This window comes from Xiphophorus couchianus, chromosome 18 (genome assembly GCF_001444195.1).
Source record: "Xiphophorus couchianus chromosome 18, X_couchianus-1.0, whole genome shotgun sequence".
Taxonomy (NCBI): Eukaryota; Metazoa; Chordata; class Actinopteri; order Cyprinodontiformes; family Poeciliidae; genus Xiphophorus; species Xiphophorus couchianus.
Window position 1 is genome coordinate 21916983 of NC_040245.1, and position 18116 is coordinate 21935098.

The following is an 18116-nucleotide window of genomic DNA, read 5'->3' on the forward strand; positions in this document are numbered from 1 at the left end:
TGTACATGCATAATTCTTATAATGAGCTCCTCATCTGCGCGCATGTATATGAGACGAAATGAGCAGAGTGTGGCTGTACGTAGGCGTGCGCGCCTGTGTGTGTGTGTGTGTGGGAGAGTACTGGAGTTGGGCAGGGTGGGCTTTGTCTGTGATAACTATCTCTGACTGGGTTAGGGCAAAGGTTTGTGAAATCTCCCAGCCATCGACACACAGCGTTGCTGTTTAGACTCACCCCGCAAGCTCCCCATCTTCCTCTCCTTTCCCTCACCTATTCCCACCTCTGCCAAGTGTTTTCAGTGTTGCTGGATTTCACATTCGAGGTCCGACTGAAGGCTCTGCTGTAGTGTGACCACCACCCCGATTCCTCTGCTGGCCTCTCCTCCTCAGATCCCTCCTCCATACCCTTTTCGCCCTGGACTTGTCTCTCCTCACGTCCGATCGTCCACCCCTCCTCCTCCTCCTCCTCCTCTCCCTTCTGCGGCTGCATCTGACTGCACAGGTCTGTTTGGCATGCAGGAGGCTCCTGAGGCCTGGCGCGTCTAAAGGGCAGGGTGCCCAGAGGCAGGAGACGCGGCCTCACTGACAAACACCATCTATCCGAGACCCTGAACAGCCAAACACAGCCGGCCGTGAGTCCCGGCCTCATGCAATTTCCAAAACCCTCAATTTCACATTAACGGCCCCTCAGCCCTGAAAAGTTGGGTTCACTACCTTTGCTTTGTTTCAAAAAAGCAGCCGGCTCATCCGCTCTCAGGTGTTAAATATCATACACACGGATCAAAGGATCTGGCTTTAGATGGAGTGAAGTTTAAACTCATCTGAGGAGAGGCTGGTTGGGGGAAACGGTGACAAAGATGAAAACCTTACGAGTAATATATATATATATATATATATATATATATATAAAGAGGAAGAATGAAGGACAAGAAGTGTAACTCCCATGCAAGGCAGAAACTGTCTCCCCGCAATGCCTCGCTTTATTATTCCCTCTCATATTTTTACTTTTTCAAATGCATTTACATGTGCTGAGGTATTTCCCCCGGGAGCACGACTCTAATTCAGGGGGTAAGATAAGCCATCAAAGTTAGTGACAGAGAGGGCATACGGGTGACTCAATGACAGCCTGAGCTGAAGGCGAGTCGGGGGAAGGCTGTCATGACTTACGTTGGAGCGCGCGCACCCACACACGCGCTGGTTTCAGTTGCACAAACCACACCTTTTCCTCACTTTATAAAGGCGCTATAAGACAAAGAGGAAAAGTTGTTTTGCAACCCCCCCCCCACACACACACACACACACACCCACACACACATACAGTGCATACACTTCTGCACGTACAATGGCATTTTCTCCCCAACAACTGCTCTTGTTTAGTATGCGCTTCCTTTGGTCTTGAGGAGGAATGATCCTCACTCTAATGAACTAGGGCCTGCCACTTGAATGTAAAACAGGATTTAACCCGTCTTCAATGTCAGAGCCCCTCCCTGGGGCTGCTTCAGACAACACACACATACGCATTCAGCAAGACGCATGCAAAGCGTGCGCACAGCCGCACGCGCACCCCTGCATACATTGCGACGCGTGCCTGCATATATAGTTTCTCATAAGTGAGACGCCTTTGTGTTCATTTCAAACCAATTTATGGCCGAGTGTATCCTGAACCCGGAGCTCTCGGGTGATGCCCCGCCAGGGGGTTGATCCCACCTTCTCCACATGCTGCCCTTTTATTAAGGATTTATATTGTTTTGTCCACTTTAGGGAAATAAAAAGATTGTCCACTTGGTCTTTTGATAATACACGGACATGCATATTCAGTAACACAAATATTTTTCGTATATACTTGTCTTTCCCCCGCCCCTCCTGTTTGGTTAGCATATGTTGTTTCTCACATTTTGTTAAATAACTAAAAAACCTCAAAGGGGATTTTATCAACTCAACGTCAAGCATACCTGGAAATGTCAGGAAAATGATACATGGCTTTTTATAAATAGCAATGAGAAAAGTTTGGGGTGGATTTATGTTCAACCCCCCTTTACTCTGGTACCTTAAAATAAAATCTATTAAATAATCACCTTCAGATGTCAGTTACTTAGTAAAGACAGTTGGTGTGCCATTATAATCCCTATAAAAACTGTTGTTCTGTGAAGGCCTTTATGATAAACGTTACTCTGATGTTGAAAAGCAACAACTAATGGTTGCTTTTCTGTGAATTGAAAGCCAACGTCATCAGTTTCTCACAAACTATGTAGGAGATACAGCAAGCAGGTGAACTAAAAGGCTAAAATTAAACTTTCTGGTCTAAATTGAAATTGGTAAGCTTTACTAAATTATAAAAGATGGATGCTTTCATGCTTTGGGGATGTTATTCTGTAGCAGAAACAAGATGTCTTAGACCTTAATCAAATTAAGAATTATTGGCAAGACTTGGAAACCAAACTTCATAAACGCTCCAAGTTTGAACTGCTATAAGAGGAAGATGTGGTAAAAAAAAAAAGTCTCTAGATGCTGAAAGCAATAAGAAAAGCACCCTAAAATACTTGCAGCTGTAATTTTGAGAATAGTTGTTCTACAAAATATAGTGAAAACATGGTTTATGTCAGTGCACACTAATTTATTTTTGATTTGTAATAGAAAAAATAAACAATTTAAAAACCATGGGAAAAATTTTTTCTGCTCTTCATAATTATAAAATGTGCATCATGTGTTTTTGTTTGCCTGCCAATATCAAATAAAAATATAATATGGTCAAGGTTGTTACTTAAAATGTAAAAAATTTGAAAGAAAATAAATATTTTAAGGGAGTGTCAATGTGCTTAAGAGCAGCATCTTATATTCTGTGAAATACTTCATAAAGATGTGTGTTGAAAAATGACAAATTTGCAAAATGCAAATATGAATGAGGAACAAGCATGCTTATCTTTAAAGTGTCTGCCGGGCTTTAATATATTTCAGACTCTAGTTAGGTTGAAATATGCGGAGGAGTGAAGAAAATACGACAAAATCTATACTTGTGCTCCTCTACTGGAATATTTTATTGTTATCGTCATCTGCATCATTTTTTAAAATTTTTTGCTCTTTACATTTGTTCATTTTCTTCGATGGGTGGCGGCCGACATATTCACAAACATGTGAGGAGGATAATGTTAGATTCACAGTGATGGACATAGGGGTTAGCTTTTTTTTTCTTCTTTCTTTTGTTTTTTTGTTTTTTTTTTTAATTCGGCAACGAGAACAAAAGACCGAAACAAAAAGACACCCACTCACACACGCACATGCACCCCAACAAACACACACTCAGAACCGCATCCACACCTGCAGTTTTACACCGGTAAACATCCGAGAACAAGTGCGCTCCCACACTCGACATTTGTGACGGCTACAACATATGCGCGTATTGCACACAGCAGATTGGACGGTTTCTCCCTTCCCAAACATTGGACTGGGAACATCAGGTTTGTGTGTGAACTAAATCCTCAGCGGAGACTAAACTGTAATCTCGTTGTGAAGGCAAAAAAAAAAAAAGCCCCCAATATTATAAGCTTTTGACATTTTTTCACGTGTTTTAGGTGCTAAAACACGTGAAAAAATGAGGTCTTTTGCACCAAAAGACCTCATTCCAAAGTGCTAAGAAACAATTTTTAGTTCTTTTTTTTTTTTTTTTAATATAATTTATGGAGTACTTAATGCATTAAGTACTGGCTGCATTATTGCAGAGATCTTTTTGTGAAAAATGTCAAACTTTAGGATTTTAACGTTTTCAAATTACATACCCTTCGATCTCAAGTGTCTCGTCCGGTACGAGCACAAATTGAAAAGTAGAAAATGCCTTTTTCTCGACCTTGAAAAGCATTTTAATTAGTATAAATCCAACTTTTTTTTTGCACTTTGAGTCGCCCACAACATTTATTGGCCTCCTTGATAAAGATGTGTAAAGAGGCTTAAAATGAATTCATCTTTCATTGCAGAAATGAAAAACTTTGGAAACTGATTCATCCTGCTAACTGTACATGGTGGCAAGATGAGCTTAGGGACTTTTCCAGCTTAGTTTTGTTTCAAGTAAACTTTTTAATCCTTGCTCTGACTGTGGAAAGGTTTAGGTGAGAAGCTTCCCCCCCCCCCCATTTCCTGCTTTACTGAACATTCTCCTGTCTTTTCCCTTTTAGAAAGTAGCACAGAAAAATTGGGTCTCAATGTCGCATTGTACGTATACCTCAGGAATAGATTATTATTTAAAATGACTTACTCAGCATGGGCCAGTATGTAATTCTAATAGTTTTTAAATCACTTTGTTCTTTTTTAAACTTTCTTTTTCTATCTTGATGATGCAGCATTTACACGTCTTTTTATAGCATATCTACCTGATTAGCTCTTCTCCCTGGAGTTTTATTTAAATCTCCAGATCCCTTTCAGTAAAAGAAGAAAACTAACACTACGGCGTCATAATTTACTTAATAATTTACATAAATCCCTTTTACACGTGGGTTGGTATGAGAATACATTAAACACTGATTAATTTCAGAGCTTTTATATGAAACAGAAAAGCAACAATTATGCCCAACCCTTTTAATTTTATGCAATCCACTGATACTTAAAATCTAGCAATGGTATCTGCAAAATAAATTTTTTACTCCAATTTTGATACGTAAACTAAAGCAAATTGATAGAATAAACATCAACTAAATTTAATATTAGTATTCAAGTGCTATTTTAACCATTTTTTTCTCACTACGAAGCATTTATTCAACCTTTTTGTGACTCCAATTTCAGTAGTTTTGTTTTAATATTAGTCATGAGTGACGATCGTTTAGTTTACACAGAATGATGATTGTCCATTTTTCTCCACTTACATGTGTAAATACTCTTGTGTATTATTATATTTTATACTGCAACTTTCTTGTCATTCCATCTGAGCGATAATAACAGTAAGTACATCTTTCCTTACGTTATGAATAATTGTGAACAGCTGAATTTGTCATCCCTGTAATGGTGAGTAAAGTGTAGCAGCCTACTTTCAGCCAGCTGAACAGCAGTGTGCGGCAACAGGAGCGTTCTTCTATTGAGTGTATCAAACCCATCAGTCACTTTGTGATCTTATAAATTTCGAAAAGGGGAGAACACATTTTTGTTTGCTGCTTTTGTTACATTTATTTCAGGGGATCACTAATTGTGGGAAATGATTCCTTCATAACGTCAGGCGTTTTGCTTTTAATACTCTCTGAATATTAGCATTCAAATTAAAAGTAGGTATTTATTGTGGCATTATGCTGCTGCAATAAAAGATGACTTCACATGCACATCTTTACCGGAGATGCTAATTAACGCTGAGAGCCCCGTTTCTCTACTTTAATTTAAAACCCTATACCGAGTTGACAGCTTTGTTATATCGACCCCAAATTGTCATATTTTAATGACCACAAGGGTCTATTTATCGACCTGTCTTTTTTTTTTTAATGATTTTTTTTTAACACAAATACCGCCGCCCCTCCCCCTTCAGTGCTCTGCAGTCAGTCTATATTATTAACGACCACTTCTGTTGTTTTTCTGTTTTAACAGGATCAAACATCCGAGTCACCAAGTGCATTGAGTTCACACCGGAACAAATTTCAGTAAGTGCTCATAAAAAAACACAAGAGGTCCAGGTGACAAAAACATTTCTGTCCTGCACCATGTCCTCCTCTAAACATTCTCAGAAATATACTTTTAAAAAAAAAAAAGAAAAAGAAAAATGGATGACATTTCACATCCAATAAAACTACGTTAATTTGTATGTTTGGAAACAAAGATCCTACATCAATGAATTAATGTTTTAAAAAAAATATTAATAATGATAAGAAAAGAAAAGAAAAAAACGGTATGGCTTTCATACACAAACACACCCTCAGCTTCATAAAGAATATACTATAATTAACACTTAGTCAAACAAATTACCATCTTATATTCAAACAACAACTGTCTGCGATGCAATTTTTCACTCTTTATATAATACTGGAATGTCTGGGACCACGTTACTCATGGTTTTGTCCCAACACTGTGCTTTAAGTATGGCTGACTGATGAACACTCCTGTAATATCTTTCAGAGATCCGATATAAAACATCAAAAGGTCATCTCTACCTATATTAAGGGAAACCCAGTGGAAGAGATACTTTTATAATACTGCAATGATAAAAACATTTTACTCCAAATGTCTCCTTTCATCCCCCCATTGGCAAGAGTCCTCCTACTGGTTTAACTGGAGTAAAAGTGACATGGATGTAAGCTGAGGGTCTTCGTGGTTTCGTTCGTAGCTATGTACAGTATGGCTTCTCCAAGTGGAAGAGACACAGAAAGCAACGCGGTCGTCTAGAGAAGGACAGAGCAGAGTTCTGTATTGTTGCGGAGATGAGACGTCTTTAGGGACAGCCAATCAAAAGTGTCCGTGTTCTGTTTTCTCTGAGAGCTGCTGTCACTGGTTCACCGTAGATTTTTGTATCGCATTCTTCAAGACTGCAGTTACTCAGCTCATTGTCCAATTAGTAACGTCCTTAGAGGCCATTTCTGTCTTTCATGCCCTTTTGCAGTGTCTCTCGGTCTGTCATGTCACTTCATTTTTGATTTTCTCCTCTCTCCTTCTCCCCTGGTGAGGTTCAGTCCTCCTCCGTGCCCGCGGCCCCCCTCAGTCCGTTCATACAGAAAGGCAGGCTGGAGGAGAAAGGGCTGTCAGACGGTGAGAAACCGCTGAAGGGTGGCAGCCCGGCCAGCCGCTGCAAGTGCGGGAAGAAGGTCGGCGGGGGTCCCTTGTGGTGGTCCGAGCGTAGCTGCAGGCTGTCGCCATGGCCCCCACCGTGGTGGTGGGAGGGCGGCAGCTCCGGCGGAGCGTAGCGGATGGTGCTGGGAGCGTAGAGGCTCTGAGGGCCCTGAGGACCGAGGGCGAGGGGGTGGAAGAGGACCCGTCCGGCCGCGCCACCCGCTAGTCTTTGGAGCAGCTCGAAGTCGGGGCCGTTTCCGGTGCCGCCGCCCGCGGCGCCACGGCTCACTATCCCGGAGACGACCCTGTCCTCGCGGGGCTGTGGGGAGGACACGGACATGGCAGGAGATAGGGCAGGAGACGGAGGGGTGAACAGGCCCTTCGGCGGCGCCTCGCTGCTGGACGAGGAATCTGGGATTGGGGTGGTGGGGCTGTCGCCGTTTAGGCTGCTGGACGGTGTGTGCGCGTGCGTCGGCTGGGGCTGTGAGGCGTGCGTGTGGGACCCCCAGCGCCCTCCGGTGGACAGGACTTCGTGTTCAGTCTTGATGGTGGGACTTTGCGGCAGGGTGGACGGTGCCACCACGCTTTTCAGCTGCTGGATGACGGCCCGGCCGTTGTGCACCCGGCCCGCTCTGTCCCCTCCCGTTGTGGCGTCCCCTCCTCTGCCCTGTTTGCCCCCTCCCCCGCTGTCTTCCTGCTTCAGTCTGTCGCTGTCGCCCCCCTGCTCCCACTCCGGCTCTTCCTCCTCATCGCCTTCACTTTCGAGGTCTGAGGAGGCTGACACCACTTCCTCCGTGTGTCGAAGTTCCTCCAGGCGACGCCGGCTCTCAGGAGGCGCTCCCTCGTGGTCGGACCTTAGCAGGCGCTTCCTTCTCTCCTCTGATTGGACGGCGGGGGCAGCAAATTTTTCTCTACCTTTGCTGTCAGGGTCACTCTTTCCGACTGTCTTCCCCGGTGGTTGACCTGAGCAGGAAAATAAATTTCGATGAAGAGAGTAGGCACTGTTCCTCGCTAAAGTACTCACATCCCGCATCTGTCAGGCAACAGCAACTGTGTATGTTTTCAGGATTTTATGCGACAAACCAAAATGTAAAGTAGTGCATAACAGCAAAGACTGAAGAAAAAAGACACATAGTTTTTATATATTTGCAAAGTATTCATCTGATATCAGATATCTAGAAAAATATTTCTTCTGTTCTTTATTGCAAAATAACCCAAGCTCATTCAGATTTGATGGAGAATCAAATCCTGCCACAGATTCACAGTCAGATTTAGGTACAGACTTTAACTGGGCTCTTCTAACAAATTAATCCACTTTCTGTACTTTTATGTGTGGCTTTGGGATCATTGTCCTGCTGGAAAGCGAACCTTCCCCACAGAGTTAAGTGGGTTGAACCTTCCATCAGATATGTCCAGAATTTCCCTGCACAAATCATTCCTGTCCCTGCTGAAGAAATAGATCCCCACATCATGACGCTGCCACTTCCATGTGCCAAGTGTTCCTTGCTTATTAAAGTGTTGAGCTCATCGTTCAAACTACTTTTGCGTACAACGCTCCTGAGAATGCTGCCAAAGGCTAACTTAAGAAATGCTATCATGCTGAAGGCGGAGTGTCAGAAAGAGCAGGAACTTCTTAAAGAGACAGAGGCCGAATTCAAAAATGCTAAATTGCGAAGTCAAATGTTTGGCAGCATTTTTATAACAACTGAAGATAAGATAGTTAATTGATTGTGTGCTTTGAAATGCCTTGTTGCTGAAAATGTACTATATAAATAAAATTACCTTAAATGAATAAATAAAATGACCTATAGAATAGCACAATGTGTCTGGAAAATACATAATACCTTTGTAGAAGACACCGAGCACAATTTTCTTCTTCACATTATGTAAACAAACAAGGTGTGGCATCAGATTTGAGCAATTCCTGGATTCTGGATTTGATTTTTAGTGGTATAAGACGGAGGCTGAATACAAATGCATGCCGTCTTTTCAGACTTATTTCCTTCCCACGTCACAAATTTGTACTACTTTTGCTTCTCTATCACATAAAATTCCGTTAAAACTCCTTGACATTCATGGCTGTAACGTGACAAATAGCTAAAAGGCTGAAAAGTGTGAATGCTTTGGAAGGGAACTGGTATTTTCTACATGCATGTCAAGTAATGAGTACTACCTCGGGCCTGCGGGGAGCCGTCGGTGGGGGACGAGCTGACTCGAAGTCTCTCGGCTCTTATGCTCTCCGGTAGCTGCAGCAGATCCAAGGGAGTGTCGGGCATCTCAGTTCGACTGGATGGAAAGAGAGGAGAGAGATAAACAAATGATCAACCACTTAAATCCACTTACGTAAAAAAAAAAAGCAGCAGCACTAGTTTGAGTGAATACTTAGAGACAGAAACAACATATAATCAGGAAAATAACAGCCCCCAATAGCCAAACTACCTCAGCTGCTTCTAACCTCTGCCTAACACACCTCTGGCCCCTTAAACAGTCCTTAATAAACAAACATACGCATTACCACACACACACACACACACACACACACACACACACACATGCACACTGGGCCCCATTTAGCAGCCCACCTATACAAAGTTAAGCTCCGACAAGGAGGGGAGGCTGTTCGAGAAGTTAATGAGCTCTTGTAATTACAACACTAATTAACTAAAACACCATTCAGACCTAAAATTCTGACATCCATTTGTACTAATTATATAGCTTTAGTCTAATTAGCATTGAAATTCAGCCTCCTCCTCTTGTTTTTGTCTGACTGCTTAGTTGTAGAGCCAGCATTTAGCTACTCTGCATGCGTTTGTGTGTATGTATAAAATACATTAAGACATAACCAAGAGTAATACAACATTTAAAAGGTAATTTATATTTAAAAACAAGGTGAAGACATTTGAAATGTTGCGTTTCAGCCTAAAAGCTTTTCAATAGGATCATATCTGCTAATTCAGAGCAACAGAGCTGAATAACAAGAAGGCATTGTTATATTGCTGCATACTAATAATGTTGGATCACACCACAGAAACTATGAGGACTTTCAAACAGCTTACTAACTGATTCAAAGTAACTTTTAAAATAATCTTTTCTGTATTTTTTAAAAATGTAACTTTTAAAAGAAAAAACAATTGTGACAATGAAGAGAAAATGAGATTCTGATCTGCGGTTCCTTTGTGACAATCCCCCATACCTTAACTCTAAACATCCTCCAAAGTAATATACATTGCTTTTGTCATTCAGACAAGAATGAAGTAAACACAGTTTTCAAACGATGATTTGATTAATTCATTAGGTGGATTCTAAAGCCACCCGGCCCCGTGTGAAAGTTAAAATGCCCCCCTTATTAAATGCCAAATTAGCTTTTTGCCTGATTACAATCAGACGTGAAGAATCCACAAATTACATAAAAAAAACCCCAGTCTGACAGCATAAAGTTGGCTAAAAGCTCTCAAAATGCAATGCAACATGCACCAATCTAAAGAAGATGGAACGATGAAGAACAGTGCCGATGACGTGTATTTGTTTTAGGAAGTGCTGCAAAACCTTTCCCAAGGTTTTGAGAATTCAGTAGCCCACAGTAAAAGCCTTTATCCATACATGGAGAAAACATGAAACAGTGATGAATCTTCTCTGGACAGAAATCACCAAAAATAGTAGCAAAACCGTGACAAAAAAAACAACATATAAAGAGTAGAGTTTAGACTGGGACAAAAAAAAATCCAGCCTGACTTGGCCTGAGCCTGTAGGCATTGTGTCGGAACCTGATCCCATAAATTTAATTATAGGCCAGAGCCCCAAGTAGACATGACATATTATTTTAATTACATTTTAGTTTTTAGAGCATAGTCTTAGTAAGCAGTATAACTTCTCCTGTTTTTAGATTTGCTTAAAACCTTCCTGCTCCATTTTGCTACTTGTTGTAGCCACAGGGTGAGTCAAGTGCAAATCATCTGAGATGTGTGATTGATAGGAGCAGAGCAGGGCGGAGCTGCATGTGCATTACACAATGCCCTGCGCTTGTTACAGTCTAATGATCTTTGTTTATTCAACATGATAAGCTGCCTACTCCTCTATATAGAATACAACAAGTAGATAAACAAAATTTCATACTGTGCATTCTCGTTTAATTTTCTCTGAGATGGATGTATTGCATCACAGTGCAGAGTTTAAATCTAAACTCTACACTGGCTTGTGCGCACAATTAAACAATAATAAAAAGATTGATGTAAAGGGCTATCTCACATTTGCTAGAAAACATCTTCATAATTAACAAGACTTTTGGGAAAATATTCTGTGGACTGAAGAAACAAAAGGGAGAACTTGGAAAAAAAAAACCCCATAAATTTCTGGTTTTTCCAACACTTTGCCCTTTCTCTCTCTCTCTCCAGGTATCCTTAAAAATAATGAAAGCACTTATATTTCTAAGTCGTGCTTTATTTCAGCAGTTTGTGTTAAGGCTGTCAGAATTAACAAGCTCAAAAATAATACGCTTTGAAGTCAGTACTTTCTCAGTAACCTCCAAATCTCCACCAATAATCCCTGCATGTTTCATCACCTATTCCCCCCCCGGAAGGATTTCTGCACACAGGCATAATATTGTCAGCATATAACAACAGCTTTATTTGACAAGAGCCTGAGAATGTGCAGCTGCTGGACCGACCTCAGGACGTAGTTCACCCAGATGACATTGCGCTCATGGGGGGCTTTGTGATTGATGGAGACAGTGGCAGTGGACTGGATCCACAGGTAACCTCCTCTCCTCTGAAGCCAGCGGTAGTAGCCCGTCACCACCTGGCCTTTCCTCAGCACTAACGGTGAGAAAGCAGAGTAGTTGGTTAGTTCAGAAATGTGGCAGCAGAGGGCGCCTTGCACAACCAGACAATGCACACCTATAGCATCCCAATATCACTAGTGAGAAGCTGTCTGCATGTGAAAATGTGTGTGTGACTCACGGTCCTCGTGGCTCTGCCGGATATTTTCCAGATCCTCCACATGGACGAAATGATAACAGGTATGTCCCACCACTTCCGCTGGGGTCAGATCCATATACTCTGAGATCCTGTGGAGCAATGGATAAAAAAAGAAACAAACAAAAAGAAAAACAAATTTGTCAACTAAACAGAAGCAGATGTATTTTCTAAAAACCACCAGCTGGCTGGGGATTCTGCCAGCCGCTCATGAAAAAACATGAATGTGGGCACACTCCAGAAAGAAAGAAAAAAAAAACTACACTAAACAAAAATTCACACATTGGACAAATGTGCAGTGGCACTTATTGTCCGCACAAATATTATGATAATAAAATAAGCTACCTGTTTTCACAATATGTGACCTGCAAGTCCATGTTCACTCGGAAGACAAACATGTTGCTCTCCATGCGGACCTCGTTGAGCGTGGAGGGCGGGAGCGTGTGTGCGAGAGCCACCAAGCCCATCGGGCGATAGACTGAGCGCGTGAAACCCGGGACGAGCGCGGGGCGGCAGCGGATCCGACCGGTCACATGGATGACCTGACAAGCAGAGCGTGGTCCTTAAAAACAAAGTCAAGTGGGAGCACAAACTAATGCATCGATACATCCAAGTGGAGATCGAACTGAATAATTGGACAGGGTGAATGCTGTAAACAAAATACCAAAACAAAAATGGAGCTGGTCTGACATTACAGCTTCGGGAGCGGTGTACTCTGTGAGATGGGTTGGTTTAGTGTGTGATAAGGTCAGAGCCAGGAAACAAGACTGCTGTGAAACTCTGGGCAGCAAGAAACAAAACCTAGAGGTCCAACCAAATATAGGTAAACATAATGTTCCTGTTTAGCAGTGGTGGAAATTAATCTGTGCTATGACCAAATAAACATTCTGTACAATATTTAAACATCAAACATCAACAGTACCAGTTTTATCTGCTGCTTGTGATTATAATTTGTATTGACTAAAGGTACCTTTTATTTAAATTAAACTTTTACAAGGTAAAATTGTACCAAAGTAACTGTACTTTTACTTGACAACACTATTTTTATACTCTTTCCATCTCTGCTGTTTATTCTCTGGATATAATGAGATTGCCTGAGGTAAAATGTTCATAGATTTTAGAACGTCAGAGTATCAAAAAATCTTTTGTGATGATGTACAGGATTATCTTACTGTTTCGATTTAAAACAGAAAAATGTTTTCCTAATTTTGTTAAGACAAAGTGACTTAATGATAATTATAGTTATAAGAAAAGTTGTCCATATCATTTGTTTGAATATTAATTAGTTGAATAAGGACCGTGTGGTCGACAACTAAACAGAAATGATGCTTATGACAGTGTAAACTAAAAAGCATGATGGGCAATGCTTTTTGGAATTTTTTACAACTTGGCTGTTTTTTCCACAAAGAAATATTTCCAAGAAGACAAATTTGAATTTCAAAGGGAGGGAAACCTGTAGTTGCCTTCTTTTAGCCAGCTGACCAGTTGTGTGCAGCAACAGGTAGGACAGAAGAATCTGTATTATATGGTGTGTGCTACTCATTTCACCCTAAGGCTATTGTTTAGCATTAATTTTTATTGTGTCATAGCTGATTTTACTTTTGAAAGGATGTTTGGCACCAAGTTTGGGCACCAGCCTTCTGTAATTATCTCGTAGTTATAAAACGGTAGGACAAAAAATTTCATCAGGAAGTCAGCTTTTTCTTAATCAGGGGACAAAAATCTGTCATATTTCATAATACTCAAAAGGTCAAATGAAGATGAGAACCAAATAAATGGAACTAGTGTGTTCCACATTTTATCCGTAGAATATTTTTCCTGGGTTATTTTCTCACCCAAACAAAATAAATGCAACTAAGCTAAAAATAGTAAACTATTATGTTAAATTATGCGTACTGTGTGAGCATTTTATGACTGTCAATGCATTTTTTCACAATGCTTTGAGTAAGCTGGGTGTGAAATTATTGTAGGTACAAAACGCAATTAGGAAGGGACAAAATGGCAACTCATGGGTATAAATGAGAGCACACATTGGTGAGGGGGCAAAATCACCCAGAGGCCTTTATGCTCCATATAGCTGATGAAAATGCTACGGGTGCTGAAAAAACCCCCCAAAAAAAACAGTGCCAGAGATTGGCTCTGATCTGCAGGTTGAACAATGAAAAATCAAAATTCATTTCCCGAGTTATAGAAAGCATAAAAACTATGATTTCCTACTATTTTCAGTCTAAATTTAACCACGTTGACCAACAGAATGTACTTTGATGCACATCAAGTTTGTTAAGAAAAGAGATAAAGTTTATGCAAAAATGTGGCTACTTGTAATTTAATCTTGAATACAATAATAATACATCTATCAAATAACCTGCAGCATTTGCTTTTGTTTTTTACTTGTTATAATCCTTGAAAACATCAGAATTGTAAAAAAAAAAAAAAAAAAGAAAAAACTGGCATTGGCAGACGGCAAATCAAACAAAATAAAAAATAAAACTGGGAATCTGTAACCAGTCAAGAAAATCCAGATTGTTCAAAAACTCTGGTAATAACAGCACTTCCTCTATTTCAGACATGATCGGTATGAAACTGTAATCTCTACCTAATGTTACTGAATGAATATTTTGAGATTATGGTGAACTCCTCACCTTGTATCCGGAGGATTTGACATGTAGGCCTCTTTTGGTGAGTGTGGACTTCATTCGGATGAAAAAGCCACGTTCTGGAGGATCGTCAGCAGCAGAATGAGGACTGGAGGGACCTGCCGTCAAAGATCAAAATACCATTTTAATGACTGATAAGCAAAGTAAAAAATACCACTTCTATATTATGTGGCGAGAGACTTTGCCTAGGGAAATCGCAACAATCAAAATTTAGCTGCTTATTACAGGACAAAAAGTACCAGGCTCAGGGGTACCGGCTAGTGAAGAGGTGGAGGCGGTGCTGGAGGCGCTGTCGGGGGCAATGTGGCAGCCGGCTTCGGCCCGCAGATGCGGTTTGATCCCCAGCCGCTCGGCCATCTCCACGTGGTCCGCTGGGTGGATGTAGTCGAACACGCTGCTGCCGGTCAGCTCCACCTGAACGGAGGCACAGCCACCCATCAGAGTCCAACGCTTAGAGCACAAACAGCAAAGCGTGTGCAGGTACAGCTCACACACATGGGTAGGGCAAAAAAAAAAATCAATATATGTTATGACAGGAAAATGAAAGCACCGCTCTGGGTTACTACTCAACAAGGAATGAGGAGGTTGTAAGACATTCCCCCACCCATCTTACACACACACACACCCACATAACACAATCCAGCCTCAGAGGGCTATGTCACTACAGTGGTACACAAATAAAACCTGGAGAGATAAAAATCAATTGTATTTGTTGATTAAATACAGGTGAACTCCAACTATCTCAAAAGGTCACATTACTATTCTTCCTATTGTGTCTCTCCCTGCTCTTTCTTTCAGTTACAGTCTTCCCCAGCCGGCATAAAGAGTGGTGCAACAGCTCCATACGATGCTATCATCATAATACATCACAGTCGCATCTCTAATCATTTAAAGGTAATAATGGTGCTGCTGTTGCATGGCATCCATAAAAGCTGCACAATCTAAGACGCTGTGATTCCATCTGAAGGTGTATAAATGAGTGTGCAGGGGTGTGTGTGTGTGTGTGAGAGAGAGAGGAAGAGAGAGAGAGACGGAAACAATATCGGGGTGTAAAGGCCTTCTATTATGGTATGCAGCTTCTGTTACATCTGTGAACGCTTGTGTGTTTCCGCAACGTGTGTGTCTGTGTGGCAAAACCATTCCATCTGATAAAACCCACGGCCACAGCAGCCTCACACCCTTGTCTGTAGGACACAACCATTTATTACCGGATTAGAGCCATTTACTGCAGGCTTTATGGGAGCTTCAGCTGGTCCTCAAGGACATCACAGCCAGGGAAGAGCGGAAGAAGAGTAAAGAAGGAGGGAGTGGAGCAATGAGGGCGAAGGAGGCCGAGAAGGAAACCCCAGCAGAGAGAGCGGGGATGGAAGAAAAGGGCTGGATAAAAAAACAAAAAACAAATAGAAGAGCTGCCAAAGGTCCCATGGAACTTCACAGAACCCACTCTATGAATTTGTGTTTTTGTGGAAAATGGTGCGACTGTGTCTAAATCTAATAGAGGCTAAAAGGGTGACAATGCTGAAGTTGGTCAAAACATATGTTTTCATTAGGGGAAATTTATCACCTGCATGACTACAAGAGCATCAACACAGATTCTGCTTCTTTTCTCTCTAAAGAAACATCTGCAATCACACACTGTTTAGACTAAGAGTAACTGGGTCTAACTTCCGCAAGAAGGAAGAGAAGTCTCTGGTAGACGAGACGACCAGAATCTTTTATAAAATCAAAAGAATAAGTTCAGTTCCCTGTCACAGATGTGGAGATAGAGAACATAAATTGGTCTAAAACTGTTGCCAATAGGACTTCTTTATGGAGAAGCTCCATGTATGGAACCTTGCAAAGGCGTTCATATTTTATCCTATTGCAACTACAAACTTCCTAACAGACCAATACAAAGGGGAAGAAAATATACTCATGGGTTTTAAGAACTTTAACAAATGACATCTGAATGCGTGCAGCTTGTTTTCTCGTCTCCAGATTCTGTAGCTTCAAGTGCCACCCTTCACTCCATTCCTTCATTTACTGCTGCAAGTCTTTTGGTTGAACCTTCCCCATTCCTCTGGGCAAAATATCCTTAGATCAGTCAGATTGGATTGATGAGGTCTGAGAACATGCTTTTTGAAGTCTTGGCAGATTTTTATTTTTAAAAGTTTCCATGGTACTATTAGCCTTTATTTGCAGTATTTGGACAGACAGGGAGAGAAACAAAAGGAATGAAAGTTTTTGTCAGTTTTCAACCTGATAAAGGTTGAAAACTTTGTCAAGTTGGAAATCTCATAATGAGATTTAAGTCTGGACTTTAGATAGTCATGTTACATTGTGACAGAGCGTCCACGAGGAAGGGTGAAAATCTATGTTGGTCTGAAGTCTGTTGTTGCCTCTAAAAGGTTTTCTTTCCAGGATTGCCTTCAATTTATCCGTCTTCCAATCAACTCCAACTAGTTTCCCTGCATAGTTTCCCACGCTGAAGGAAAACCATTCCCTCAGCATGATGGTCATGTATGATGTTTTCCCCTCATACATCTCCTTAAATGCACGCATACCTTTTCCCCCTGTGTTCCTCTGTCTTTACGATTCTGTTTGTTCTATAATGCTGTGACAGATCTCTGAGATCGTCGCGAAACCGCAGGATTTCTACAGAGATCAATAATAAATTACACACCGGTGGAGGGAAAACTGTGGTTGCAATCAACAAAATGTTAAAATGTTCATGAAACATTAATACTTCTGCAAGCCACTGAACATCCACACCTTGATTTTTCTGGAAGACGTAATAAAAACAGGATGTAATTTAATAACTCAAAGTGATAAGATTACCTGTTTATATTTGTTGCTGTTGGACTGCATACTGATTTCAATTTGTTTATTTCCACTGTCTATGCTTACACATGTAGAACAGATATTAGCATAAATCATTATGGCTACCTGGGTAGTCTTATCCGACATCCTCAGCAGACTTTAAATAAAACACTCACTTTCCCTTAGCACACTGATGGCATCATGCTGCATCTTCAACATGTTCTCCTCTGGCATTTCCACTAGTGACAAGACATGCATACAACATGGAGAATATTTTCTTTTTTACTGTCTAACAGACAAAAGCACAAAATATTTGTTTCTCAGAGGTTTCATCTGTTTCTGTGATCTTGTTTTATAGGTTTTTTTATTTCTGTTTTTTTTTTTTTACTGCAAAAATGAGTCATTTCAGACTTTTAGCCTCAGTTTACATGAAAATGTTTTAATCAAAGCAGATTCGCTGGTTATTTATTGCTTAAGTGAACTATTCAGTGGATATACATTTATTGAACCGTATGGTGTGTCAATTAAGCTGTATGGTCACAAATATTGAGAGAGCTAGTAAGAAAGTGGGAGTGAAGGAGACATACCTCACACAGTGATCTTATGTGGACTTTGACTAGGTCAATCTAAAACATGAATATGTTGATCTTTAGCTGTACCTATAGTATAAAATCTTGTAGAGCCTCAAAAAGGACTTTTCCCCCCAGGATTGCTCTGTATTTATTTCCCCTCAACTCCAACTCTGTCCCACTTGAAGAAAAGCCATTCCACATCATGATGCTGCTACCACCGTGTGTCACTGTGGAGATGATGTGTTCAGAATGATGAGCGGTGTTAATTTCCCATTTTGCCAACTGGTCAAATTATCAGTTGATCTTCTACTGCCAAAGCACCTTCTTCCACATGTTTTGATGTCCCCTATAAGCTTACAAGCTGCAAGAAAAAGATTTTTCTTGCAGCTTTA

General features: G+C 41.0%; 2 protein-coding genes and 1 long non-coding RNA gene across 3 annotated transcripts in view; 2 read left to right on the top strand and 1 right to left on the bottom strand.

Annotated features, from left to right (window-relative positions):
- Nucleotides 1-11652, top strand: part of LOC114161380 (uncharacterized) — a 24580-nt gene extending 12928 nt beyond the window's left edge. Inside the window, exons 4-5 of the long non-coding RNA XR_003599004.1 lie at nucleotides 10665-10668; nucleotides 11642-11652. This is a non-coding gene — a long non-coding RNA (uncharacterized LOC114161380). The remainder of the gene's footprint in view (nucleotides 1-10664; nucleotides 10669-11641) is intronic.
- The window catches only part of tmem160 (transmembrane protein 160), a 23548-nt gene extending 8166 nt beyond the window's left edge, over nucleotides 1-15382 (top strand). Inside the window, exon 5 of the mRNA XM_028044625.1 lies at nucleotides 15341-15382. The gene's annotated coding sequence lies outside the window, so the exon portion shown is untranslated. The remainder of the gene's footprint in view (nucleotides 1-15340) is intronic.
- npas1 (neuronal PAS domain protein 1) overlaps nucleotides 3012-18116 on the bottom strand; it is a 56907-nt gene continuing 41802 nt past the window's right edge. Inside the window, exons 6-13 of the mRNA XM_028044612.1 lie at nucleotides 14608-14767; nucleotides 14339-14451; nucleotides 12042-12238; nucleotides 11682-11788; nucleotides 11390-11537; nucleotides 8900-9012; nucleotides 3603-7689; nucleotides 3012-3569 (exon numbers count right to left, since the gene is read on the bottom strand). Of these exons, the coding sequence (XP_027900413.1) occupies nucleotides 6626-7689; nucleotides 8900-9012; nucleotides 11390-11537; nucleotides 11682-11788; nucleotides 12042-12238; nucleotides 14339-14451; nucleotides 14608-14767 (1902 nt within the window). The 3' untranslated portion in view covers nucleotides 3012-3569; nucleotides 3603-6625. The remainder of the gene's footprint in view (nucleotides 3570-3602; nucleotides 7690-8899; nucleotides 9013-11389; nucleotides 11538-11681; nucleotides 11789-12041; nucleotides 12239-14338; nucleotides 14452-14607; nucleotides 14768-18116) is intronic.